Below are 27,774 nucleotides of genomic sequence, written 5' to 3'. Positions count from 1 at the left end.
TAAGGTATAACCCTCTAGGACCAGAGGATCACTTTTCTGAAGATAATGCAGTGGATATGGACGAGGATACAGACCCCATCGAGCCTGCTAGGGGAACTCCCACTCATCCAATCGAGATCTCGGATGGGTCATCCTTCTATGGAACGCCCTATCAAGGTCCCGATAGTTACCAGGCGAGGTTTGACCAATGTAATTGGTACTTTACACCTTCACATCATTACTCGCCTCATGATCAACAGCAACAACAGGATCCTTCTGAGGATTCGCGGTTCGTGGCTGTTACGCCACCACCACCGCCACCGGTTCAACCAGTAATTCCAGATCCGCCAAGGCGAAGAAGATCAGGCGCACGGATGTCCACCCGAGGAGGGGAATTTCATTTCACCACCCCTCGCCACTCGAGTGCGAGTCACTTTCCGTCAGTACCTGAAGAGGAACCACAATTAGGGGAACCTTCTGGTCACCCAACAGAGGTGAATTCTGCACCAGTTGCACCACCTCCGCCACCGTTCGGATATGGCAATCCGATACCAGCATACGGCGCTTCCACGGCATACAATCCGTTTGAGCAGCCGACTCATACGCACTACAACTATAACTATGATGCTGATCCATATGTGATAGCGGCTAATTATAATGCCCTCCATGGAACCTCTTGGAGAGCAGATTACTCAGCTCATGGGTATCCAATACCCTCTAGACCTCCGGTTCCGCAACCGTCGCAGCAGCCACGTTTTTCTCCACCGGAGCAAGAAGAAATACTCCACCGTTTAAACCGTGTGGAAAGAGACTTCGAACAAGAACGCAAGAGTAATCGTGGATTTCTCAAAGGTTTAGCAAACCTACTGAAGGGAAGGAAGAAACGAGACCATTAGTCTTCTTATGTAATGTTGTATTTTCAATTTAGTCCCTGCGTGGACATTTATCGTATTTCAGTCCCTATGTGGACTTGTCTTTTAGTCCCTGTGCGGACATCTATCTTGTGTTGATCCCTGCGTGGACTTGTTTTTCTACAAACCTCTACGTAGGTAGTTATTTAATTATAAAGTCCCGTTTAGGGCAGCGAGTAATCGTATTTGAAGTTTATGGAATGTTATGTTATAAATTTCATTTTTGTTATTACTATATATGAAATAAATCAAAATCATTTCTTTTAAATTTAAATCTGCCTAAATAAAGAATCTTAAGAGTGAAACCTAGCCAGGTGTCTTTATAAGATCCGGCCAAGATGGTAAGACCTGATTAAAAGATTCAGATTGCAAGTTAACCTCTGTAATCATGTTAACGTTCATGGCAGATGTGATTCGTTAAAAATCGCATGCGTCATTCTGTATAAAAATCCTTCTAAGGATTTCAAAGCCCAAATTAATGATTTATAAATCATGGGTTAAATCATCAATAAAGATGATCATTTATTAAACATCCATTAGTGATGTAGTGCCTACGGGCCGAATTATAAAACATCCATTAGTGATGTCGTGCCTATGGGCCGTAATTATTGTCATATAAGACAAAAGAGAGTGGTGGTCTATGACTCCCTGTCAGAAAGGGTAAAAGGACTACGGTTCAAACCTTCATACCTTGATTCTCTGTAATCTCGGCTAATATTATAAATGTCCTCGTGACTAGGCTTTTATGCCACTAGCAATATTATTTGTAATTAGGATAAGTATGTTCAAATCCTAAATAAAAGTGAGTAACAAATTAACCAGATATGGTCTCTGTTACCATGGTTAATGAATTGCCATAAAAGACAATTCCATAATAAACTCCTAAATAAAATTTTCGTTATCTTCTGTAACAGATACAAGTTACCATGGCTGATCCTAGTGGAGAAAATAGCCACTCGAAGGAAGACGAATATGATAACGCCCAAGTTCATCTGACGGGCGCAGAGTTGAAAGCTCTTGTTGATAATGCTGTCAAGGCAGCTCTGGATCGACAATATGAGGAATATACTGAATCTCGGAGCCGAACCATATCCAAACCACACTCAAAGCTGAAGACCCACACCAAATCTCATAGCAAACCGCTGTCCAAGCCTAAAAAGGACGATGATAATCATTCGTCCAATGAAAACAGTGTCCGTCAAGAAAGAGTATATACTGACGCATCTCGCGCCAGAGGCTGCACCTACAAATACTTTGTATCATGCAAACCCCGAGACTTCAATGGGGAGAAAGGAGCGGTCGATTGTATGATGTGGCTTGACGAGATGGACACCGTGGTGGACATCAGCGGCTGTGCGGAATGAGACGTGGTAAAGTTTGTGTCTCAATCTTTCAAGGGCGAGGCCCTGGCTTGGTGGAGGGCGTTGGTTCAGGCCTTGGGAAAGGCTGTTCTATACAGCATGACATGGGAGGAATTCGTTTCTCTCATCAAGGAGAATTTCTGCCCTCAACATGAGGTGGAAAAGATAGAATCCGATTTTCTATCATTGGTGATGACAAACCTTGACTGCCAAGCTTACCTGACGAGCTTCAACACGATGTCCCGGTTGGTTCCATATCTGGTAACCCCGGAGCCAAAAAGAATCGCTCGTTTCATCGGTGGGTTAGCCCCCGAAATAAAGGCAAGCGTGAAGGCCTCTAGGCCAGCGACCTTTCGATCTGTAGCAGACATATCTTTGTCCCTTACTTTGGATGCGGTCCGACAAAGATCGCTAAGGAACAAAGAAGCTGAAAAGAGAAAGCGTGAAGATGAAACTTCACGGAGGTCGAGCAAGAAACACCGTGGAAACGGTGATAACAAGAGGGGGTCGGAGTCAAGGAAGGATGGGCAACAGTCTGGTGAGAAGCCCAAATGCAAGACTTGCAAGAGACATCACTTCGGAAAGTGTAGGCTCGACTCAAACTCGCAGACTCAGTCGAAGTCAGATACATGCGGGTTGTGCAAGTCCAAGGACCACAAGACCGTGGACTGCAAGAAAATAAAAGATGCAACTTGCTACAACTGCAGCGAGAAGGGGCACATTAAAAGCAACTGCCCTAAGTATGCCAAGAAGCCTGAAGAGGCCAAGAAGAACAATGCTAGAGTCTTCAGGATGGAGGCGAAAGAAGCAGTGTTGGATGACAACGTAATTACAGGTACTTTTCTCGTAAACGATATCTTTGCAATAGTACTTTTTGATTCGGGCGCTGATAAGTTTTTCGTAGATCATAAATTTTGTAAATTGCTGAATATGCCTGTCAAAACCTTAAATGTGAATTATGAGGTAGAGCTAGCAGATGGTACCATAGAAACCGTCTCCACTGTGTTAGATGGATGTGTGATATCCATTAAGAACCACTCTTTTCCTCTATCTCTACTTCCCTTTAAACTGGCCGGTTTTGACCTAGTATTGGGTATGGACTGGTTATCTCACAACCAGGCCCAAATCGTCTGCAACAGAAAGCAGGTGGTGATAAAGACACTGTCTGGTGAATCGCTTACCATTCGGGGAGATACCCAGTACGGATTGCCTGAGCAAGTGACTATGCTCAAAGCTTCAAAATGTCTAAAGAAAGGTTGTGTCATCTACATGGCACAGGTGATTATTGAAGAACCTAAACCGAAGATAGAAGACATTCCCATCATTTCGGAGTATCCTGAAGTTTTCCCTGAAGATCTACCTGGTTTGCCACCAGATAGGCAAGTGGAATTCAGGATTGATATCATCCCTGGAGCAGCACCTATTGCTAGAGCACCTTACAGGCTAGCACCAACCGAAATGAAGGAGTTGAGGACCCAGCTGGATGAACTACTAGCTAAAGGTTTCATCAAACCTAGTTCGTCTCCCTGGGGAGCCCCTGTCCTGTTTGTAAAGAAGAAGGACGGATCGATGCGTCTGTGCATCGACTATCGCGAACTTAACAAGGTCACGATAAAGAATAGATATCCCTTGCCGAGGATCGACGATTTGTTCGATCAGTTACAAGGGGCAAGTTACTTTTCGAAGATTGACTTGAGGTTAGGCTACCATCAACTGAAAGTCAGGGATGAAGACGTACATAAAACATCATTTAGGACTCGTTACGGTCACTACGAGTTCCTAGTGATGCCTTTTGGGCTCACTAATGCACCGGCTGCGTTCATGGATCTCATGAATCGCGTCTGCAAACCGTACTTGGATAAATTCGTCATCGTCTTCATCGACGACATTCTTATATACTCGAAGAACCGAGCTGACCATGAGAAACACCTTCGTTGTATTCTCAAACTGCTACATCATGAGAAACTCTATGCCAAATTCTCTAAGTGCGAATTCTGGCTACGAGCAGTCCAATTTCTAGGACACGTTGTCAGCGAGCGTGGTATCCAGGTGGATCCCGCTAAAGTAGAGGCTGTCATGAATTGGCAAGAGCCAAAGACGCCTACTGAGATTCGTAGTTTCCTGGGGTTAGAAGGATACTACAGGCGATTCATTGAAAATTTTTCAAGGATTGCTGCGCCCTTAACTTCCCTGACCAAGAAGAAGATAAAATTTGATTGGGGCCCTAAGCAGCAAGAGTCCTTTGATATTCTAAAACAAAAGCTGAGCAACGCTCCTGTGCTGACACTACCGGAAGGTACCGAGGAGTTCGTAGTTTACTGCGACGCATCACACACTGGCATGGGGTGTGTGCTCATGCAGAAAGGCAAAGTCATTGCCTATGCTTCGAGACAGTTAAAGGTGCACGAGAAGAACTACACCACCCATGACTTGGAGCTGGGTGCCGTTGTATTCACACTAAAACAGTGGAGGCATTACCTGTATGGTATCAAGTTTGTGATCTATTCGGATCACAAGAGCCTTCAACACCTGTTTAATCAGAAGGAGCTAAATATGAGGCAACGCCGTTGGATGGAAACTTTAAATGATTATGATTGTGAAATCAGATATCATCCCGGCAAGGCGAATGTAGTCGCTGATGCCTTAAGTAGGAAGGAGAGGGTGAAACCCATCCGAATCAATGCCAAGAGCATTAAAGTCAAGAATAATTTGATTGAAAGGGTGTTAGCTGCACAGAGAGAAGATGTGTTGGAAGCTAACTATCCTAAAGAAAAGCTGGGAGTAACTGAGGAGCAGTTAACTCTTAGCAAGGACGGAATCTTACGATTGAATGGACGAATATGGGTTCCGATTTACGGAGGACTTAGAAATGTCATTCTCCAGGAAGCCCATAGTTCCAAATATTCTGTCCATCCTGGAGCTGATAAGATGTATCAGGATCTAAAGGCAAATTATTGGTGGATAGGCTTGAAAAAGTTTGTAGCCGCTTATGTAGCAAAATGCTTAACTTGTGCGCAAGTCAAGACTGAGCATCAAAAGCCATCTGGCTTGCTACAACAGCCTGAACTTCCTGAATGGAAGTGGGAATGTGTAACTATGGATTTTATTACCAAGTTACCCAAGACAAGGAAAGGAAATGACACAATATGGGTTATCGTTGATAGGCTGACTAAATCAGCGCATTTCTTACCCATCAAGGAGACTTATAGCTCCGACATGTTAGCCCAGTTATACGTAGATAAGATTGTAGCCTTGCATGGCATACCTGTGTCTATTATCTCTGACAGAGATACTAGGTACACGTCTCATTTCTGGAAAAGCTTCCAGCAATCTTTGGGCACCCGTTTGAATTTTAGTACGGCTTACCATCCTCAGACAGACGGTCAGAGTGAGCGTACTATTCAAACGTTGGAAGACATGCTACGTGCATGTGCTATCAATTTAGGTGGTAGTTGGGATAAGAACCTACCACTAATCGAATTCTACTACAACAATAGCTACCATACCAGCATTAAGGCTGCGCCTTTCGAGGCATTATACGGTAGAAAGTGTCGATCGCCTGTTTGTTGGGCGGAAGTTGGAGATGTCCAGTTATCAGGACCAGAGATAGTCTTCGAGACAACGAACAAGACTGTCCAGATTCGGGACCGTCTCAAAGCTGCCCGAGATAGGCAGAAGAGTTACGCGGATCCAAAGCGTAAAGATTTTCACTTCGAAGTAGGTGAAAAAGTGTTACTTAAAGTATCACCCTGGAAGGGGGTGATGTGTTTCGGTAAGAAAGGCAAACTAAGCCCGAGATACATAGGACCTTTCGAGGTTATTGAACGGGTCGGGTCAGTTGCCTATAAGCTAAACTTACCAGAGGAGCTCAATGGAATTCACAATGTGTTCCACATCTGCAATCTAAAGAAGTGCTTCGCTGATGAATCACTGGTGATCCCACACACGGATGTGCATATAGATGAGAGCTTAAAATTTGTGGAAAAACCTTTGTCGATTGAAGATCGACAGGTGAAGAAGCTTCGACGGAAGCATGTACCTATAGTAAAGGTCAAGTGGGATGCCCGTAAAGGTCCCGAATTCACGTGGGAAGTTGAAGCCACGATGAAAGAAAAATACCCTTATTTGTTTGAGTAAATCTAGGGTCGAGATTTATTTTAAGGGGGTGAGGATGTAACACCTCGAAATTTTGTGTCCAATAATGTGTTAACACGTGTCATGAGTTTACACGTGGCATTAGATATTAAATAAAGGACTAAAATTGACAAACCTTGAAAGTATGTAAATTCGAGGGTTATAAATGTCAACAAAGGATAAATATACTGTATAGTAACCCTAAGCGATGCTCGTACCTTCAAAAGAATAAATCATGGATCGTACGGAGCGAAACGCGGAAGAAAGTGAGAGTTTACAAGCTGCAGGGGTTAACTGTGTCAACATGTTTAATTATACCTCTGAGTGACCCTTTGACGAACCCGAGGCTTGTAACAGTAAAATACGCTCACTAGAATGTACTATATAAATTTCGCGAAGTTCCGTTTTAAAATGAGAAAGTTATGATCAAATTCGTACGAGAAGGGTTAAAAGCGTCAACAATGAAAGCTAAGGCTTTCCGGATAGTAATTAAATTAACCGGGGACTTGACAGTGCGGGTAAAAGACATGAGGCCCTTAATTGTAATTAACCGAGGGCCATATCGCAAAGTTACCCCTTCAAACCCGAAAGGTCAGGTTATTAATTACCAAAGATTCGGTTAATCATTACAAAAGATTTAAAAATCTTTGAAAACAGGCCTCAGGCGGCCCGCCTGAGTGAAACACATAAGTTAACGCGGGCCGCGAGCCTCCTGCATATACGCGTTCTGATATTAAGATTCAGGCGGCCCGAGTGAGCCCAGTCTGAATCTTAATGCGGGCCGCGTGAACCACCCAGATGCAGAAACTTTGGACAGATGCACTAATTGAGCTTGTGAACGATCATAGAGGCAATTAATGAAGCATGGGCGCCCTCTACATGACCCCTAGCATCCAGGGCCACCTGCTGACCATCCATGCTCCATTGTAGGTTGATGTGTAATGATCTTGAGGCCATTCTTTCACTATAAAAGGCATACATTGCACATAAGTGAAATCACACTCAAACCTGCATGCTAACTCACTTCTGGAGCTCCAAAGCTTTCCTCTATCATTCTAAGTCGTGCACTAAGCTTCTGTAAGTTGCCTAACCCTTTGTGGTTTCATCTTTCAATAGTTTTAGCCTAAAAGTCAATCCGTCGTAATTAACGATTGACTTTGCGATAAATCACGAATGGTCCAGTGATTTGTCGAATCAAAGATAGTTATATGATGGTAATCATGTGGGCATTAAACCCCAAAAAGGGCACCCTCTGATTCCCACTCTAACTAGATCAAACATCGAGTCAAACGTGCTTAGAAAAAATCAACAGAAATATCATTTTGCGATTTCTTGCATAATCTGTAATGTAGATGATATGTAACCTGTTTGAACACTCATAAAACATGATAATAAGTATATAAACTAGTCTAAGCTTGTTTGATCCAACCATTTATTGTTTTGCCCGGTTCGGAGCCGAAAGTCGCAAAAGTTTGACTTTTGCATTGACTTCAGTTCTGACCCGTTAAAGTTTGAAATAGGTATGCCTTAGGACTCTCTTAGGACCAGGTTACATGATGGTATAAACCTCTGTGACCGGTTCGTTGTTTGTCCGAGTCTTTTACACATTTCCGTTAAATGCTTAAAAGTTGACCGTAACGCCCTTTTTAATTTAAAACGAGAATTTCGGACACGTGAAAGGATCATGACCTTGGTTACTGATTTCTAAGCATGTCCCTAAAATTTCACGTCAATCCGAGGTCCAGAATATGAGTTATGCTAAATAGCGCAAATTGCGAAACTTTAGTAATTAAATAGCGCAATTAGCATAACGCCTATCTAAACCCGGATTTCGACACCAAACCTTTTACTCACTATTGTAAAATAATATTTTGGGATTTTTTAAAGATTTTTAATTATTTTTAACCTGCTCATAACCTGCGGTTATGGCAACGGTTCGGTAAATACCGAATATGCCCTTTTCGGCCATAACTTGAGTTCTACAAAGTCTTTTGACCCGATTCCAGTTGCTACTGATTTTAAATAATAAATAAAGTATTTTAGACTTTATAAACTGTTCGGGAAACTCAGATTTCCTGTAGAACTCAGAAACCTCTTTTATAACCTTTAAAAAGACCAAAATACCCCTACGGGGCATGATATTAACTTAAACTCGTTACGGGCATTATGGAAGGTATCCTACTGATACCACAACCTCTTTAAAGCATATTGACTTAGGAAAACAGTGTAGGACTCTTACGGTTACCCGTTGCGCCTTTTGCGCGCACGGTTCGGCTTATGTAACTAGTTTACATAAATTAGCCGAAACGGGTCAAACCATATTGTTTTGACCCCAAAATCCAGAGTCTGATTATTATACCCATATAAAACAAGTCTTCAAACTTGTTGGGTCAAAATTACACTCCATTCACGGTTTTCGCCTTTCACGCGATTAAACCGTAACTATACTTTGAAACTAACCGGTCTAGGCTACGGCAAATATAAAGACCCGTTAGGATTCTAATAGGTTATTTTAAAACCTTCGTTCCAGAATAGGAGACCAGTAAAAGCTATATGTGATTTACTCAATTAAGGATTATACTTGCAAAGGTAAATACTTTTAACTTATTTTCCGTTATACGGGCTTGGGTTACGGTATCTAAAATACCGCTTGGTCGGGCAATTGACCCCAACTCATTAGTAGTTGGGTATTATCAATGTGACCCGTTTAAAAACTGTTTTGTTGGCTTAAAGCCTTTGGGGGCTTAATGACCATGTCCCGGATATCCTTGGCAGCATTTATGAATGGCCACGACCTCGACATCCCGGTGTAGGCGTACACCCGGCATTATGTCTATAACTTTAAAAGTGTAGCCCTTGGTTACCCGCCACGGTTTTATACTATGTGGTGTGTCTATTAAACTTTAACCCGATACGACTCGGGCGACCAAACGCATAGTAACATGTAATTCTTTACAAGATTTGATTATAAATTATCCCAAGTTATAAAGAGTTTGTGCCTTGAGCATTTAACCAATTTTATTAAACATTTTACAAAAGTGTCAGTTGAATGTATTTACCAGTGTAAACTGACGTATTTTCCCCAAAAAGACTAAATGCAGGTACTAGGCGTAATTGGCTGGGATTTCTCCTTAGCATCATTAGAAGTCTCGCAAGCTTAAGATGCCTGAAGTCTGTTGAACAATACTTTTTGTTATTATTATTTGATCCCCTGTGGATTATTATTTCAACAATTGTGATACACTGATATTACACTAAATGTTGAAATACATTATCTTATTGCTTCCGCTGTGCATTCATATATATTGTGTGGTTTGACTATAATGTTGCCAACTACGTCACGGTAATCCCCCACCGGGCCCACCGGTGAGACACGTGGAAATCGGGGTGTGACATCTTTTAGGATAGGTTTTCCGTTGTACAAACTTACTCCAAGGGCTTTAAACCCATTCCAATCGACGACTTATGTACTACCTCTCTGCTTAAGCCTTTTGTAAGCGGATCCGCAATGTTATCCTTTGACCTCACATAGTCAATCGTGATAACTCCAGTTGAGAGTAGTTGTCGTATCGTGTTATGCCGACGTCGCATGTGCCTTGATCTGCCATTATACATTGCAGTTTGAGCTCTACCAATAGCTGATTGGCAATCACAATGTATGCAAATAGCAGTCAAAGGCTTAGGCCATCGTGGAACATATTCCAAGAATTGACGCAACCATTCTGCCTCTTCTCCAGCTTTATCTAACGCGATAAACTCATATTCCATCGTGGATCTAGCTATAAGAGTTTGTTTGGAAGACTTCCAAGATATAGCCGCTCCTCCAAGGGTAAACACATAACCACTTGTAGATCTAGAATCTTTCGTATCAGATATCCAGTTGGCATCATTGAATCCTTCCACAACAGCTGGATTTTGGCCATAATGCAGTCCATAATTTCTCGTGTATCTCAAATACCTTAATAATCTTGTCATACCCTTCCAGTGCTCTGAACTAGGATTACTAGTATATCTACTTAGCCTACTCACATCATATGCTAAGTCTGGTCGAGTACATGACATGAGATACATAAGACTGCCAATGATCCTTGAGTATTCCAATTGAGCAACACTCTCGCCTCTATTTTTTGACAAATGTTGAGAGGTATCAATCGAAGTTTGAGCTACACTCGTGTCCCCAGGATTGAACTTCTCAATGATCTTATCCACATAATGAGATTGTCTTAGCACCAAACCAGTTTGGGTTCTAATGATCTTTACTCCAAGAATCACATCAGCTAGACCCATATCTTTCATGTCAAATCTCGCTTTCAACATGTCTTTAGTAGATCTGATCATCTTATCATCACTCCCAATGATAAGCATATCATCTACATAAAGGCATAAGATCACATAACCTTTGGAAGTGTCTTTCACATAGACACATTTGTCGCATTCATTTATTTTGAAACCACTGTTAAGCATAACAAACTTTTGATGCCATTGTTTTGGAGCTTGCTTCAAGCCATATAATGACTTGACGAGTTTACACACTTTGCCCTCTTGGCCAGGAGCAGAAAAACCCTCTGGTTGCTCCATGTAAATCTCTTCCTCTAATTCCCCATTGAGAAATGCAGTTTTTACATCCATTTGATGTATTTCCAAATTTCTCAAAGCCGCAATTGCAAGCACCAATCTAATTGAGGTTATTCTGGTCACAGGCGAGTATGTGTCAAAATAGTCAAGACCTTCCTTTTGTCTAAACCCTTTGATCACAAGCCTTGCCTTGTACTTGTCGACAGAGCCATCAGCTTTCATCTTTTTCTTGAATATCCATCGATATCCAAGTGGCTTGCACCCTGGTGGAAGATCTACTAGCTCCCAAGTATGATTCTGCAGGGTAGAATCAATTTCACTCTTGATGGCTTCTTTCCATTGAGGTCCATCTGAAGAGATAACTGCTTCTCGATAGGTTTGAGGCTCACTCTCAAACATGAATGTAAGAAAGTCAGGCCCAAAGGATTTCTCAGTCCTTTGCCTTTTACTTCTTCTTGGCTCGCCCTCTTCAACCTCTAATTGTTCTTGAGTTTCCTCTCGAACAGTCTCATCAACCATTGTTGATGAACTTGCATGATTGGTTGTTGAAGAACTCGCATGAGTTTGTACTAACATTGGAAACTCTTCTTCAAAGTAAGTCACATTTCCTGGCCTTGTCTCTATGATAGAGTCCTTGTGCACATCAGGATTCTTGGATTCATATACAAGAAAACGATGTGAGCTACCGTTTTTGGCATATCCAATGAAAATACAATCAACAGTTTTTGGCCCTATTCTAAGTGCCTTAGGGGGTGTAACAATCACCTTGGCCAGGCATCCCCACACTTTCAAGTATTTATAGGATGATTTCTGTCCCCACCACAACTCATGAGGTGTTATGTCCTTATTCTTGAAAGGTATTCTATTTAACAAAAAATTAGCCGACAAAATGGCCCCCCCCCACATGTCCTGGCTCATCCCAGAACTTATCAACATGCCATTCATCATTTCTTTTAGTGTACGATTCTTTCGCTCCGCGATGCCATTTGATTGGGGTGTACAAGGTGTGTATTATGCCACTTTTTGCACATAATTCCCCAAATGGTGAAACATATTCACCTCCTCTATCACTTCTCACACGTTTTATTTTCTTGTTAAGTTGATTCTCAACTTCAGCTTTATACAAGATAAACTTGTCAATTGCTTCATCCTTACTCTTAAGTAAGTAAACATGACAATATCTTGTATTGTCATCAATAAAGGTAATAAAATATTTATTACCACCTCTGGTAGGAATTGATTTTAAGTCACACACATCAGTGTGAATCAGATCAAGGGGTTCAGTTATTCTTTCAACTGATTTGAAGGATGATCTTGTTTGTTTGGCTTCAACACAAGTTTTACATTTTATTTTAGAGTCAATGGCAAAAGTTGGTATGTAATCTAATTTAATTAAACGACGCATCGAATTAAAATTTACATGATCAAGACGTCCATGCCAAACATTAGGAGACTCAACCAAGTAAGCAGAAGTACTAGCACTTATATTCATGTTTTTCTTAACAGCCATTACATTAAGTTTAAACATGCCATTCTGGGCATAGCCCTTTACAACAAACATATCACGCTTAGTTAAAACAAAATTATCACTTTCAAAAACCAAACGAAAACCATGCTTGTTAAGCATCCAACCCGACACAAGACTCTTGCGCAGGTCTGGAACATAAAGCACATTCTTCAAAGTGAGCTCTTTCCCAAAAGTCCACTTCAAGATCACATCACCTTCTCCCTTGATATCAGCTGTAGCAGCATTACCCATGTACAACTTTTCTCCCACCACCTCTTTAAATGTATTAAAGAGGGTCCTACCTGGGCACACATGGCGGGTTGCCCCAGTATCAACCCACCACCCTTTTGGCTCGTTACCCACCAAATTTACCTCCTCCGCCATGGTAGTGAGGTCTGAAATCATGGCCACTAATGGCATACCATCATCATCAACCATAAGAGCCGTGTCACGTTTAGGCTCTTTACATTGGTCAGCACGGTGACCAGTTTGTCCATAGTTGTAACACTTCCCTTTAAAGGGACCAGCCTTCTTCTTCACACCACCTTTCTTTGGCCCAAGGTCAACACCTTTGTTCTTCCCTTTTCCATTGAACTTGTGGCCTTTGTTACCCTTGTGACCCCTTGAGGATTGACCATGTTCCACAAGGTTCGCTTTTGCAGAAGCTTCAACTTGACCTCCTTTGTGTGATATTCTGTTGTCCTCTTCAATACGAAGACGAACCACAAGGTCTTCGATAGTCATTTCCTTTTGCTTATGCTTAAGGTAATTCTTGAAGTCCACCCAACTAGGAGGCAATTTTTCAACAATTGCTGCCACTTGGAATGTTTCACTCAGATTCATCCCTTTTGACAAAATATCACTAAGAATAATCTGCAGTTCTTGTACTTGACTCGTCACAGTTTTTGAATCAATCATTTTATAGTCCAAAAACCTAGCCACAACATACTTTTTAGTACCCGCATCCTCAGTCTTGTATTTCCGTTCCAATGACTCCCATAACTCTTTGGCAGTTGGAACCTTGAGATACACGTTATACGGGGCGTCTGATAGGCCATTCAACACATAGTTGCGGCATAGGTACTCAGAGTGTTTCCAAGCATCAATAGCACTCACAGATTGGACATCAGATGTCCCTTCTGCGAGAACAGGAGGAGACTCTGTCAAAAACCTCGCAAGGTTTAGAGTGGTCAGATAGAACAACATCTTTTGTTGCCATCTCTTAAAGTTCAAACCAGTAAACTTCTCTGGTTTTTCAGCATGGTTAGCAACTGCTTGAGCCGCTTGGGTACCAACCAATGGTCCCATGGTAGTGGATGTGGATCCAACGGTGGTTGATGTGGTTGCTGCAACAGTAGCCATTTCTGAAACAAGAACAGAAATTCAGTCAGTTTAAGGCAGAAACAAATTGGTTTACAGAAAACCAATACCAACTACAAAAGTTTGATAATAAACAAAAACAAACTGTTTATAAAAATTTTTAAAACCAAAACAGTGAACGGGTTTAAAAATCTGTTTTAAGCTTGTAGGAAACCGTTCACAAAATAAATAGAGAAGAACAGAAGTAAACTGAAAGAAATTACAATACAAGAAATTTAAACTAAACTAAGAACAGATTACAAGAAAAAATAAGGAATAAACGAAAACCAATGGTGACTGAGGCACGTGAAGATCACGCTTCCCTTAAAACAGATTTCGGGCCACCCAGGTGAACCCGTCTCTTTCCCAGGGTACAACAGCCTAAGCAGATTATACTGCCGGGATTAGCCTAGCACCTGAAAAAATACCTGAAACAAGAGTTCTTAGGGATTCGAAGTTAGGAAATTCTCTCTGTGTGCTATGAACCATACGAATTTCTATGTTGCTGTATATGTAAACAGAACACCCAAGCTGTATATATTGTTGTTTAGAATTTCAACTGAAAAGTCATATTGAATACATAATTCAATATGATTAAAGCCATATTGAATACAGAATTCAATAAAAATTAAGTCTCAAATTTAATGAGAACTTAATTCAATTTAATCAGTAGGAATCTAAACTGTCACCAGACCACTTGCTCAAGCCACACGAACCCAGACGCATCTAAAAAATAGTAAAGGCGGCTCCAAGCGGCTCGCAGCGATGCGAGCGTGCGAAGTGCAAAGTGCGCCATCAAAGCGCCACATTGCGCCCATCGCCCTCGTCCCGGTCCCGTGCCCGTGCCCGGGCGCGGGCGCGGGTCGGGTGCTTCGCACCCTCCTGGCTACCACTGGGTGTGAGTAGTCATACAAGAATACATTCGTGTAGAGAATCTATTATATATAATAAATGAAAGGTGATTTGGGCCACGTGTCAACACCAGAGAGCCCCTAAATGCCCTTTTTCCCGCCCAACAGTGCCTTCCCCTTCTTATTTTCCTTTATTTACAAACCACTGATTTCATAAACAAGATGGCCCACATTCACTTTTTGAAAGGTCTGCCCACATATACAAAAGGGCAAACCACTGATGAACCACTGCCCATATTCAAAATCTTGGCTCCAAATTTAAAATTCAAAATTCAAACCGTATACATATATAACCTACATGATTCTGCGGGATTTCTTTTATATTTCAACCCAAACCCTAAATATCAGAGCTTCTTCTTCACGCTTCTTCTTGCCTGATTCCAAACCCTAAGCGATCCTTTCCTCCATCAGTTTTTCCTTCATCGATTCATCAATATTAATTACAGGTATGTTCTTATTCTGAAATGATATGTTTCATTTTTAACTTTTTAACTTTTTTTTCATGTTTTTGTTCAGTAGTTTTCTGAAATGATATGTTTCATATCGAAATAGGTATGTTTCATATCTTTGATTCGGATTCGAGCTGTTATTTTGTAACGATTTAACGTAACTGATCGATTTTGAAGTTTTTGATGATCCGAACTGCATCGATTTGAGTTTGTGTTTTTGGTTAGGTTTTGCAAGTGGGGGAATCAATTACTTCCAGAAATCGATGAACCCTAAACTGATCTCCCAAACCCAGGTAAATCTCTACTTTCAGATCTACACAACTATGCTTCATATTTTGTTATATAAGATCAGTCGATTTTAGGGTTTTAGGGCTTTTTATTTTCGTTTCCATATTCTTTTTTATTTTAGGGTTTTAGGGCTTTTTTATTTTCGTTTCCATATTCTTTTGTTTTGGGAGGTCATTGTCTCAAAAAGAGTGGCAAGAATGAGTCCTGCAATTGCAGAGGTAAAGTTATTGCATTTTCAATTATTAATGAAATTATGTTTGAGGTATTTGTGATAACCCAAATTTATCCTCTTATGTGTTTGATTAAACGTTTCTTAGATAAATACATTTTTGGGTTTGATGTAGTGGTATTTGGATATATGATGACAGACTTGCAGGCGTTTTGACAGAATGATATACATGGACGGATGTGGTCTTCAATATCGCAATTGCAGTTTGTGGATTTTTTATCACCATTATTTCATACCTTCCGACTATCGGTTTTTTTATCAGCGTTTGGTGTGGTTATATAAGCAACTTATGTTTTTCATTATTTATACGACTTATGAAACTTCAAATAAACTTGAATAGTTGGATCTCTATTAAATTATCTTCAGCTAAAGAAATCTATGTAAATATCTCACTATGTAATTTTCTCAATATATGGTTTATCTCATGTTTTCATTTTTTGCGAGGAAAATGGTGGAAAATATGTTTTCGGCAGATGGGTCATTGAAGAGTGGGATGTGTTTTTGTCAGTTACTCAGGTATGGGTTAATATGTCAAATTCTGGATCTGTTTTGATTGAGTATTGGCTGATTGCTTTTATTGATACATCATACATTTGGTTAATTTAAAAGAACGTCTTGGATGAATTTTGAAAAAACCCATCAGTCAAGTTTTGGAAAGAACAGAAGTGAAAGGGATTATTAAGGGCATATTTTGGGCTCAGATTAGTTTTGGTTGCTCATACATGTTATATAAAAAAGTATTATACACAATATCATGTGTAGCTTTTGTCTTAGAAACGAAGTCAGTCCATCAGGTGTTCTACTCATTGTTTTTGATCCTTGACTTGATGCATTAGATCGGGTAATGGTATAAATTCATTCTAGCTATTTCGAAGAAACTTTTTGAATGTTGTTCATGGCTATTTTGAAAACAGAAGAACCTTTTTCTACTAATGATGTTAAAAACTAATTTGATGTAAACCATATTCGACTTCAACCTGCCACCGAATCTTTTTTTGTTCATCGATTATCTTCAAGGTATGTTTTCATTATCTGAAAGGATTTTGTGAGTCTTGCATGAATATGGTGATGTTAATTGAAAAAAATTCACAGGAAAATCAGGTATACTCATTGTTAGGCCTGTAAATAATGTCTTTGAATAAATAAAAATGCTTGATTTTTAATTATATATTGGTTTAATTATGCAGGGAAATATAGACTTTAATGACAAGGATAGCTGGGAATATCTGTTTAAGGATTATTGGACAGATATGAAAGCAAAACTTGATCTCTCTTTATCGGAACTTGCTGAGGCGAAGAATCCTTATAAGGGATCCAAGCCAGCTGGGAAACAAGTGCTTCCAGCTGGACATTCTGACGGTGATTCAGGATCAGAAAATCCTTCTGAGAATCTAGAAAGTCAAACAAGGAAGACCAGAAGTAGAAAGTCAAAGAAGCCTAAAACTCGTGGTTCTGCTGCCGGTGCTTCTGACGGGGTCCAGTGGGCATCAAAAGAACTACTTGAATTCGTCACACACATGGGAAATGACACATCGTATCAGTCTCAGTTTGATGTATAAGCTCTCTTACTCGAATACATTAAAACAAACAAACTTCGTGATTCTCGCCGTAAAAGTCAAATTATCTGTGATGTAATACTGCAAGGACTTTTTGGTAAACCGCGTGTAGGCCATTTTGAGATGTTAAAACTTCTTGAATCTCATTTTCTTATTAAAGAAGACGATAATAACCAAGGGAGTGTGGTTGATACTGAAACTAGCCCCTTAGATGATGAGAAAACGAAAGATAAAAAACATAAAAACCGCAAGAAAGGTGATCAAGAGCTTCAATCCAATCGTGATGATTATGCTGCCATCGATATCCACAATATAAACTTAATATATATAAAACGGAAGTTGGCAGAGGATTTACTTGATGATACCGAATCGTTTCATAGCAAAATTGTTGGTGCTTTCGTTAGAATAAGGATCTCTGGTGCTAATCCTAATCAGGATTTATATGGACTGGTGCAAGTTACAGGTAATTATTGAAGGGAAACATTAATTTAAACTTTTCTTGATCATACGTTTATTGTTATTTATTATGCAGGTACTACTACAGGTGCTCAGTATGCGGTTGGCAAAAAGAAGACTGATATCATGCTTGAAATATTGAATCTTAACAAAGCGGAATCTGTATCTATTGACACCATTTCAAATCAAGATTTCACTGAGGTGTTAACCTTTTTATTTTGTTTTTACTGTTACATTAATTAAATTTGGATATTTGAGTTGCAGACGTGTCTAAATTTTCTATGCAGTTAATATTGGTGATATATCACTGGTATATTGGTTATCGATCCCCATGTAAAATATAAAACCTGCTGGAATTCCTCTCGACAGTATTTGCGAGTCACTAGAACCCGCATATAAAGGTCGACTTCAAATACTTGAACGTATGGAGCAAGAAATAAATTTAGCTCGCACTCAGGATGGAAGAACTTCTCCTCGATTGGGTACACCCACACTTTATTTTTTATTTATAACAAGTTGTCTTGTAGCAGGCTAACTAATAGTATTATCATTATGTCTTGCAGTTACCTTAAAATATATCAACGATGATTTACGTCGACTGATTGGACCACTTGGTGCCTTGAAGACGAAAATCGAAGAATAGACAGGTCTGTGTTAGCTTGACAATGCTTAATACTTTAATAGATATATTTTAATGCAATTATTTACTTATAGTGGTTAGTTATCACATGATCTGTTTCTATACTTTAATAGATATATTTTAATCCAATTATTTTCTTTTAACCTAATTCAATTAATAATAAATTAATAATCTAATGTGACCACATCAATTTAGCATTAAATGTGACCACATCCCAGTCTAGAATGCACAAACCAACATCTGTTGTAAAACTGTTAGAAAATAAAACAGTGTTTGAAACCACTGTTAGGTTATAAAAGTTTTTTGAAATCACTGTTGGTTCAACAGATGGATGAAAACAGATGTTTGAAACCACTGTTGGGTGGCATTTGGGTTAAAACAGATGTTAGAAAATAAAACAGTGTTTGAAACCACTGTTAGGTTAAAACAGTTTTTTGAAACCACTGTTGGGTCAACAGATGGATGAAAACAGATGTCTGAAACCACTGTTGGGTGGCATTTGGGTTAAAACAGATGTTAGAAATTAAAACAGTGCTTGAAACCACTGTTGGGTTGTTTTAACCACTTTTGAACTATTGTTGGGTTAAAACAGATGTTAGAAACAGTGTTTTAACTACTATTTGAAACCATTGTTGGGTTAAAACAGATGTTCGAAACAGTGTTTTGTGTTAAAACGGATGTTAGAAACAGTGTTTTGGGTTAAAACGGATGTTAGAAACAGTGTTTTGGGTTAAAACGGATGTTAAAAGCAGTGTTTTGGGTTAAAACGGATATTAGAAACAGTGTTTTTAGCAAGCACTTATCCTTTCAATGTAGCACACGTGTTATAATAAATAAAACAGATTGGCGACACGTTCCCTCTCTAACAATCGACACTGCCGAGATCTTTTGTTTTTATTTTGAACTGGTAAGATACGAATTCATCTCTTTTGTTGCTATTTGATGTTCTAATTGTTGTTTTCCTTCTATTACATCTAAAGTCCAAATACTATGAATACGATTTAATCTCATTTGATATACAATTTTGTTTATTTTGTCATATTCGTGTATTGGTAAAATAGGTTCGATTGACATTTTCCTCATTTTGATTATCAGTTTCAATTTAGAGCATCGATCTAATTAAAAGGGGAGTTCAAAATTCATGTATTCTACAGATCCCTTCTAGGTTTTGTACTCCCTAAGTTATACGATTTGATCACGATTGGTGCTAAACGGTTCAGATGTCCCGAAGTTCTATTCCAGCCATCTATGATCGGAATGGAAGCTGCTGGTATTCATGAAACGACATATAATTCTATAATGAAGTGTGACGTGGATATTAGGAAGGATTTATATGGAAACATTGTGCTTAGTGGAGGTACAACTATGCTCCCGGGCCTTGCTGATAGAATGAGCAAGGAAATTACCGCTTTAGCCCCGAGCAGCATGAAGATTAAGGTCGTGGCGCCACCTGAAAGGAAATATAGTGTCTGGATCGGAGGGTCGATTTTGGCATCACTTAGCACTTTCCAGCAGGCAAGTTTCTTTTTCGTATTCTCGATTTCTGTTTTATTTGTTAAAACATTAATGCAAGGAAATCTAACGTTTTTTTTTTTTTTGGAAAACTGTGGTTGTTGCAGATGTGGATCGGGAAGGCGGAATACAATGAATCTGGACCGTCAACTGAGGAAATGTTTCTAATCATGGGAAAAGAAGTAAAAAACAAGAATGGGTACTTCAATGGTATTTCTGTGGCTGCCTCTATCCCAAGTGTGTATTTAACCAGTTCCTATCATTCTATGTTTGGATTTAAAAGTAACTTTTATATTTATTTGAATAATAAATGATATGTTAGCATGGTGGTCGCAAGTGATGTATTATATTCTTTGTAACATAAATGAAAAGGGTATTGAAAAGAAGCATTGATTATATAATTATCATAAATAATAATTGATATAACTAAGTTTCCCGAGCCCGGGAAGCAATCCCGGGTAAAAACCTAGTTCTAATTATAAATCCACAAAAGATTTATCTCTCCACCTATGTGGGACAAGCTCAATTTCCCAAATGCTTATGGTTCCAACACACAAACTTAATGCACAATTCCAACACACAAACTTAATGCACAAGATCTCTCATTCATCTTGGCTTAATTATTAAATAATCATTATATTAACAAATAATATAATATTATTTATAAAATTTCCAACACAACAAACATATGTAATAAGCCAGCCTCAAATGCTTGAATTGTTGGATTTTAAAACCACAGCTTACAGCCCTTTTCAAGGTCAACATCATTCCAACAACCTTCTTTGAAACTAACTGCTTACTGCCATCCCATAACCATATTGTTGAGCCCAAATCAATCAAATTCATTTTGTCCCATATCTCTTAGACTCCAAAGAAGCACAACCACCCCAAGCCTTTTGAACCCAAACACAATGAGAATCCAATGGATTGATTGTTAAACGCCTTGTTTATGTGATGTTAATGTTTTAAATAATTAATCCCGTGAGCTTTTGTTGCATATTTTGGTTTACCTGATTATGAAATGTCCAGTGGCGGATCTAGAAAATAGTTCAAGCGGTAGCGTTCCAAAAAAAAAATAGCGCATTTCATACAAATACAATGCGACATAGTTCAAAGTTCATACAATGTAACAAAACAAAAATAATAGCACGGTAATAAATAAATTTAAACATGTACCTAAATGATATCTCCTATTTAGTTTTTGAAAGCTTGAAATCGACTCATGACATCCTCTTCTTCTACTTTATAAAAAGTTTCTTTCTTAACCGCACAAATTAGAGCATTGTTCAAATACTCCTCACCCATTCGATTGCGTAAATCTGTCTTGATAAGTTTCATTTTAGAAAAACATCTTTCAACGGCTGTGGTTGCTGCCGGTAAAACCAACGCTAGCTTCAATGTTCGATAAACCAAAGGAAAAGTTTCATTTTTTCCGGTTTTCACCATTACACGAGCAAGGTCACTCAATCCAGTCAATTTTTCAAAATTATCATCTTCCTTTAAAGTGTGATAAAAGGTCGAAAGATCACCCGCAAGACACCCTCTTTCTTCTTTATTAAAGTCATTCGGATACATCTTATAAAACGCCAGAATCTTAGGTATATCAAACTTAGCAAACGAATCACAAGGATTTAAACCCGACGTACTTTCTATCAAATTAGTTGAGACCTCACTAAATCGGTTTCCAAGTTTTTGAATTTGCATATCCAAAACCGTATTAAAAACTTCAACTTCAAAGTGATGTCGACTAGTAATGACATACTTTCGGTTTCTTTGATTACCATAACTTTCCGCCATATCTAACATGAAGATGTTGTTTCTTTCACAAAAAGATGTCACTTTTGCCATCATCTTTTCAAACCCATTTTGTCTTAGATAATCAAAGCTCGTTTGTCTCGTTTATCAAATGAGACGCTTCTAACAAGTCTTGACTCTTTTTTAAAGATGTTTTGATAGAGCATTTCTGAGGCCTAAGATATCGTTCAACAAGTGTATGTAAAACACAAATTCAAGACTCTCAAAATATGATAGAATACCTGATGCATTAGATCGTTGTTGAAAGGTCTCTCCATCTTGTTTAATAAAAGTAAGTACCTCAACAACTTCCGGAAATAATTTCAACAAACTTGTGATCGTTCTATGGTGTGAACCCCATCGTGTGTCTCCGGGTCGGGCAAAGGAAACCTCCTGGTTTAATCCTTTTCCTGTGTTAATTTCACCCGCTAAAATTTCGTTTTCCACTCTTTTTTTGCCTCCAACATCATATCTTTTCTTTTGCAAGAAGCACCAACCGTATTAACAACCATTCCAAGAGTTTCATAAAATTCTTTAACACCATCATGCTTTTTTGCTACAACCACAATCACTAACTGAAGTTGATGAGCAAAGCAATGTATATAATGTGCTGATGGATTGTCTTTCAGAATTAAAGCATTTAATCCATTAAACGTTCCCCGCATGTTGCTTGCACCATCATAACCTTGACCCTTGGCTTGTTTAAACAAAAACAAACAATAAAATACAATGACAAGTCATATAATCTTTATTAAAGTGTATGTAATGAATTATGAAACAAATAACTTACTTGATCTATGCTTAGTTGGTTATCCGCTAACAAAGAAACAATGGCTTCTTTAAGAGTTAAAGAATATGTATTCCTCGCATGAGCAACTCCAATTAAACTCTCTTTAACAACTCCGAGTCTATCGACATATCTCACCCCTACGGCCATTTGTTCCTTTAAAGACACGTCGCTAGACTCATCAACTAACAACCCATGGATTGATCGTTAAACGCCTTGTTTATGTGTTGTTAATGTTTTAAATAATTAATCCCGTGAGCTTTTGTTGCATATTTTGGTTTACTTGATTATGAAAGATTCAAAGATCCATCTTTTTGTTGCAAATTCATATTTTTGTGTGCAACTAGTGAAATTCCCCGCGCTACGCGGCGGAGAATTCAAATGTTATCGATTCGTTTCGTTTTGTAACGGGATTAATATGGTACCGAAACTCGGTATAACAACCGAAAGAAAAAACAAAAAAAGGTCGTGCCATTATAAAAACAATATCCACACATAAAAATACATTACATCTAGTAAGGTTCAATCTACGCTAGGGATGAGCACGGTACCCGCTCGGTACCGAAAAACGGGGAAAAGTGGTACCGGTACCGAAAAACGGGGGAAATGGGAACCGGTACCGAATATACCCGGTACAGTTTGGTACCGATTCGATACTCGGTACAAAATGCTCATCCTTAATATGCGCTACACTGTAGGAAGAAGAAGGTATGTTAAAAAGGTATTTGTTTTAAAAGATTTAGTTATAAAAATTACAAATTTAGAAGTAGAGAAAACAACATAAAAGTGAAAAAAAAGAAGAATGAATAAATCACCGAAAATATTTTTAAGAATAATAGACAAAGACAAAAAAAAATAAATGAAACAATTTATTCAAACTTTTATTTGGCAGTAGGTAATAAAAATTATTCTTTCCCATGAAGGGCTTCAAACCCGAGACACTCCCTGTATGTGAATGTTTATACAATCAACTGAATTGCAAAAGTTTTTCTTAATAATTTTGCACAATAATAACTATAATATATACATAAAGCGGAAAAGGACAAAAAAGAAGGAAGAAAAAGTGCCAGAAAGGACTCGAACCGGTGACGCTAATGTAAACAAACACCACACGGTACGTTGTAATAAGGCTTGTTTGGTATCACATTTCGTTGCGGCGGATAATGCAGTGGAGACTTGTTTGGTATCACATGTTGATGCACTTGCTATGGCAAATGAAAGAGAAAACCCAAAGAAAATATAGTCATAATAAGGCTAAAAGATATCGACATGTGTTCGATTTGTTGTTTAGTTACATGATAAAAGAGGAAAACTTTACAATTACTATTATTTAAACTTATCTTAATTAAAATAATAAAAAAATATATTTAGTGGTTCATAAATATAGTTATCATTGATACGGAATATTACCTCGCAAAGCTACCGAAGAAAAAAAAACTAAGCTATAAGAATTAAGAAGTATTTTGTTTTTAGAAACAAAGTATACTATTAAAATTGGAATTTCCAGCTAATATAGAATGGTGTAACTGTACAACTTTGGTAAAAAATGATGAAGGTGAAGGACCTTGGTTCATTGTGGAAAAAGCATTTTACTATCCTCTTCTCTACCCTCTCTCCACTATGTGTTTCTCATCGCTGCACCTCACCACCGCCACCCGACGACCATTGATGTCACACCACTTCCACCACAACAAGTATTCTTTTCTCTCTCTAAAGAACCCAAAGCCACAACAGTCCGTTCACGTCTACCAACCACCACCTGACCACCGCTACCGCCAACATAATTATTCACCAAGTTCCAACATTTCTTCTCAACTTCTCTCTCTTCTCTCTCCCTAAAAAAATCCCTAACTTTTCTTTCTCTCTCTAAAAGACCCAAATGCGCCACCTTAGATTCCGTTCAGATCTCAAACTCGTCATCGTCGTTAGCGATTGTAGTAGTACACAGTTGGTACAGTTATCGTCTACCGCCTGATCTCTGCATCTATGCTTGTTGGGTAAAGAAGCACCGCTAACAATTTTCATCATTTGTTTAGAGTTATAGCTGAAAGAAGAAAGAATGGCAAAATTGTAAGTTCGTGTCAGCAACTACTGTTCACCAAAGTTCGAAAATGTTATAGAGTTAATGTTATTTTGTAGGGAAAATGTCATTAATATTATCATATCCTTCATTGGTTTATGTGTGGCCTTAATTTAAATTTGTCAATCCTGTTTTAGGCAATTAATCTTGAAAATCTAGACGAAGGCGCTGTAAGTAATAGGAAGGTAACAGTAAAGTTTTCGTAACAAAAATGCAATCGAATATAACCAATCTCACAACACCAAGAAAAAAACACCCGGCTGCACTCCCAACTTTCAGTATACAACCAAAAGTAAATATAAAAATGTGATGATCCTCTTCTTAACCATGTTTCTTGTGGCTTTTCTTTTTTATTTTTTCGTTTCCATGGCTAGAGCATTTGAGACCTTTTGCCCATCTATAACAACCCTCGAAAACGCGCCTAATACACCCCTATATGGTAATCGGACCCGTATGACTTAATTCTTACTAAAAACAAACAAAATCATATTTATTACTCGCTCACGGGCCGCGAGAGAAGAAGCAAAAAAGAGTCACGGGGCGCGACGACATCAGACTTAACGGACACCCCTTGCGACACGTGTCACGCAACGTGTCAAAGCTATGTAGTGACCAGTCAAAGATAACCTAGATAGGAGATGAGTCGCAGGCCGCGACAGGCTTGGCATGTGGGCGTTGCGGGTAGGGGTGTGCAAAAAAATCCGAACCCGAAATATCCGAATTTCCGAATCCGAAATATCAGAATTTTCGGATATCCGAAATTTCGGATTCGGATTTAGATACTAATTCTGAAAAGTTTCGGATATTTCGGATATCCGATATCCGAAATGCTAAATATACTATTTTTTTAATTATTATATATAAATACCCATTTTCCTTATTTCCTTGTAAACCAAACCCTAGATCTCATTCTTCTCTATAGAGTCAGACGACGCCACCCCACTCCATGACTGAATCGAACTCAATCCTCACTTTATCGACCTGATTCCACACTGCATTGATGTTATTTCCTTATAAACTTCGTCGATCTAGTCTCTAATCTCCATGAATCTGTCGATCTAGGGTTTAGTTTACACGTTTGGTTTCGCGATATTCACTGCACATAATCAGGTATGAACCTATTTTATGTAATGCTCTTCACGATCTAGTCTCTAATCCTTACTTTAATCTTGGTTTCTTAACGATTTGAACCTATTTTCTGTAATGCTCTTCACGATTTCTTTAATATTAGTTTGTTATAATCTTGGTTTTTGTTCATTACAGCCACACACCAGGTCTAGCAGTTTAATTCTTGACGAACAGCCACATTTGGAAGATGGATTATCGAACGCGGAAGATTATGTCTTCATTTTGAAACAATGAATTGCGTTTATTATTATGTCGTTATTAGTTATTATGTTACGATGAAGTGTGTTTATTTGCCTTTTTTTGAACATCTTGTATTGTGTTTGGTATGTTGGAAAACTGGTTATATTAGACTTTTAATTAAAAAATTGTTTTCTTTTAGAAATTTGGATATCCGATTCACTATCCGAACGGATATCCGAAATTTCAGATACGGATACGGATACGGATTCGGATAGTGAATTCAGGTATCCGAATTTTCGGATATCCGGTTTTGAACAGCCCTAGTTGCGGGGCGCGAGGGACCAATAAAACAACTATAAATAGCTCCTTCGATCAGCAGTTCATTTTCGTTCAAAAACTTCTCTCTTTCTCTCAACTTCTATAGGCAAAAATTATAGCCAAAGACCCCCTTAAAACCCGAAGCTCTGCCTCGTTGTAAGTATTTTAATCCCAGTCACTAATTCGTTACCCTACTCGATTGATTTAGGACCCCGTAACGCATGTCGAGGCTCTGCCTGACTTAGTTCGTTGGGGTTCTGTCTCGTGTTGTATGGCTAATGTGATTTGGGTTATCTTACTAACACGTGTGTATTGTATGTTTTCATAAGAACTCAAGAAAATAATCAAGAAATATTATCAGGAAGCCTATTGGGATTGAACCCTACCAAAGGAATAGTTGATTAAAGCCAAAACCAGATCAGAGCACTGGATCCAAAATAAGCAGATGTTTGTATTTCATTATCTCCCCTTGAAAGTGGTTCTAAGAACTGATGACCTTCATCCACTGATCCTTTACAACAACTGCTGCCTTACAACAACTGATCAAGTATAAAGACTGGTGAAGACTAAAGCCCTGATGATCAATCTACTGTTATGGATCAAGCACTGCTGAAGAAACCAAGTACTGTTGGAGTCACAACAGTGGAAGGAGAAAGCAGTAGCTTAGTCTTTCCTTTTGTAATGTATTGCAATCAGTAGTTAGCTAAACAGTGCTTGTATTAGATCAGTAGTTTCAGGTTGTTAGGAGGTTAGATGGCACTTTCATGGTGACGTCAACCAAGATGCTTCAGTGGTTTGCTCGTGCTTATAAATAGAACAGTACCCTGTACTGTTCTATTAGCTCTTTCACCACTTGTCTTCCTGCACGAACAATTCACTGTGAGCTCAGGCTGAGGGGGAGTTTGTATTACATACATGCAAAGTTGTAACTGGTGATTGAAATAAATTTAATCATTCGGTTCAATGTTCAAACATGTGTGTTGAAAGCATTTCTCCTGTTTGATTATGTACAAAGTTTATTTCCATTTTAATTCCGCTGCAATTACTTATTCATCTTCATTAATTCTTAAACAAAAACACAATAAAAAAGAAACTCAGATCCGAACAATTGGTATCAGAGCTCGGACAGTCAAATTAGATCTAACAATCATTTTGATGTAAATAGTTCAGCTCATAATCGTTGATACTGATAGTTGTTCGTTTTGTTGAAAAACAGAGTAAGGTTTAATCACAATCAAAGTTGATTAATCAGTGCCTATAAAACAACCAGGATGACGTCACAATCACAAGATGATAAAAATAACGTCGGTTCACTTTTCAAACCACCCATGTTGAAACGAAATGAATACAACATCTGGGAAAGAAGGATGGGTCACATCCTTGCTCAACAGAATACCGGATGTTGGAGATCGGTTGTCTTTGGACCACATGTTCCAATGGTGCCGAGTGCTGAGGATTCAAAGAAGTTCGAACCTAAGAAACCTGAAAACTATACTGAAACTGATTTTCAAAAATTCGAACTGGATGCCAAAGCATTTAGCATCATTGCATCTGCACTACCCAATGAAATTTATGCTGGGCTGTTACACTGTAACAGTGCCAAGGAATTATGGGATGCAC

The 27,774-nt window shown here is 38.8% G+C and overlaps 2 protein-coding genes across 2 annotated transcripts; one reads left to right on the top strand and one right to left on the bottom strand.

Moving 5' to 3' along the window:
• The first annotated feature begins 13,773 nt into the window (after nt 1-13,773).
• Nucleotides 13,774-20,260, top strand: LOC110908997 (actin, alpha skeletal muscle). Its single transcript, XM_035983039.1, has 5 exons — nt 13,774-13,853; nt 14,569-14,606; nt 19,521-19,870; nt 19,975-20,077; nt 20,190-20,260. Exons 1-5 carry the CDS (start codon nt 13,774-13,776, stop codon nt 20,258-20,260), a joined length of 642 nt encoding a protein of 213 aa, XP_035838932.1.
• Nucleotides 20,261-21,061: 801 nt separating this feature from the next.
• LOC110907147 lies at nt 21,062-21,664 on the bottom strand. The gene has a single exon (XM_022152170.1). It carries the CDS (start codon nt 21,662-21,664, stop codon nt 21,062-21,064), a length of 603 nt encoding a protein of 200 aa, XP_022007862.1.
• Between the last annotated feature and the right edge of the window lie 6,110 nt (nt 21,665-27,774).

The sequence above is a fragment of the Helianthus annuus genome, chromosome 14 (genome assembly GCF_002127325.2).
Source record: "Helianthus annuus cultivar XRQ/B chromosome 14, HanXRQr2.0-SUNRISE, whole genome shotgun sequence".
NCBI lineage: Eukaryota > Viridiplantae > Streptophyta > Magnoliopsida > Asterales > Asteraceae > Helianthus > Helianthus annuus.
Note: the sequence above shows the minus strand (reverse complement) of the source record. Positions and strands in the feature narration are given on the sequence as shown.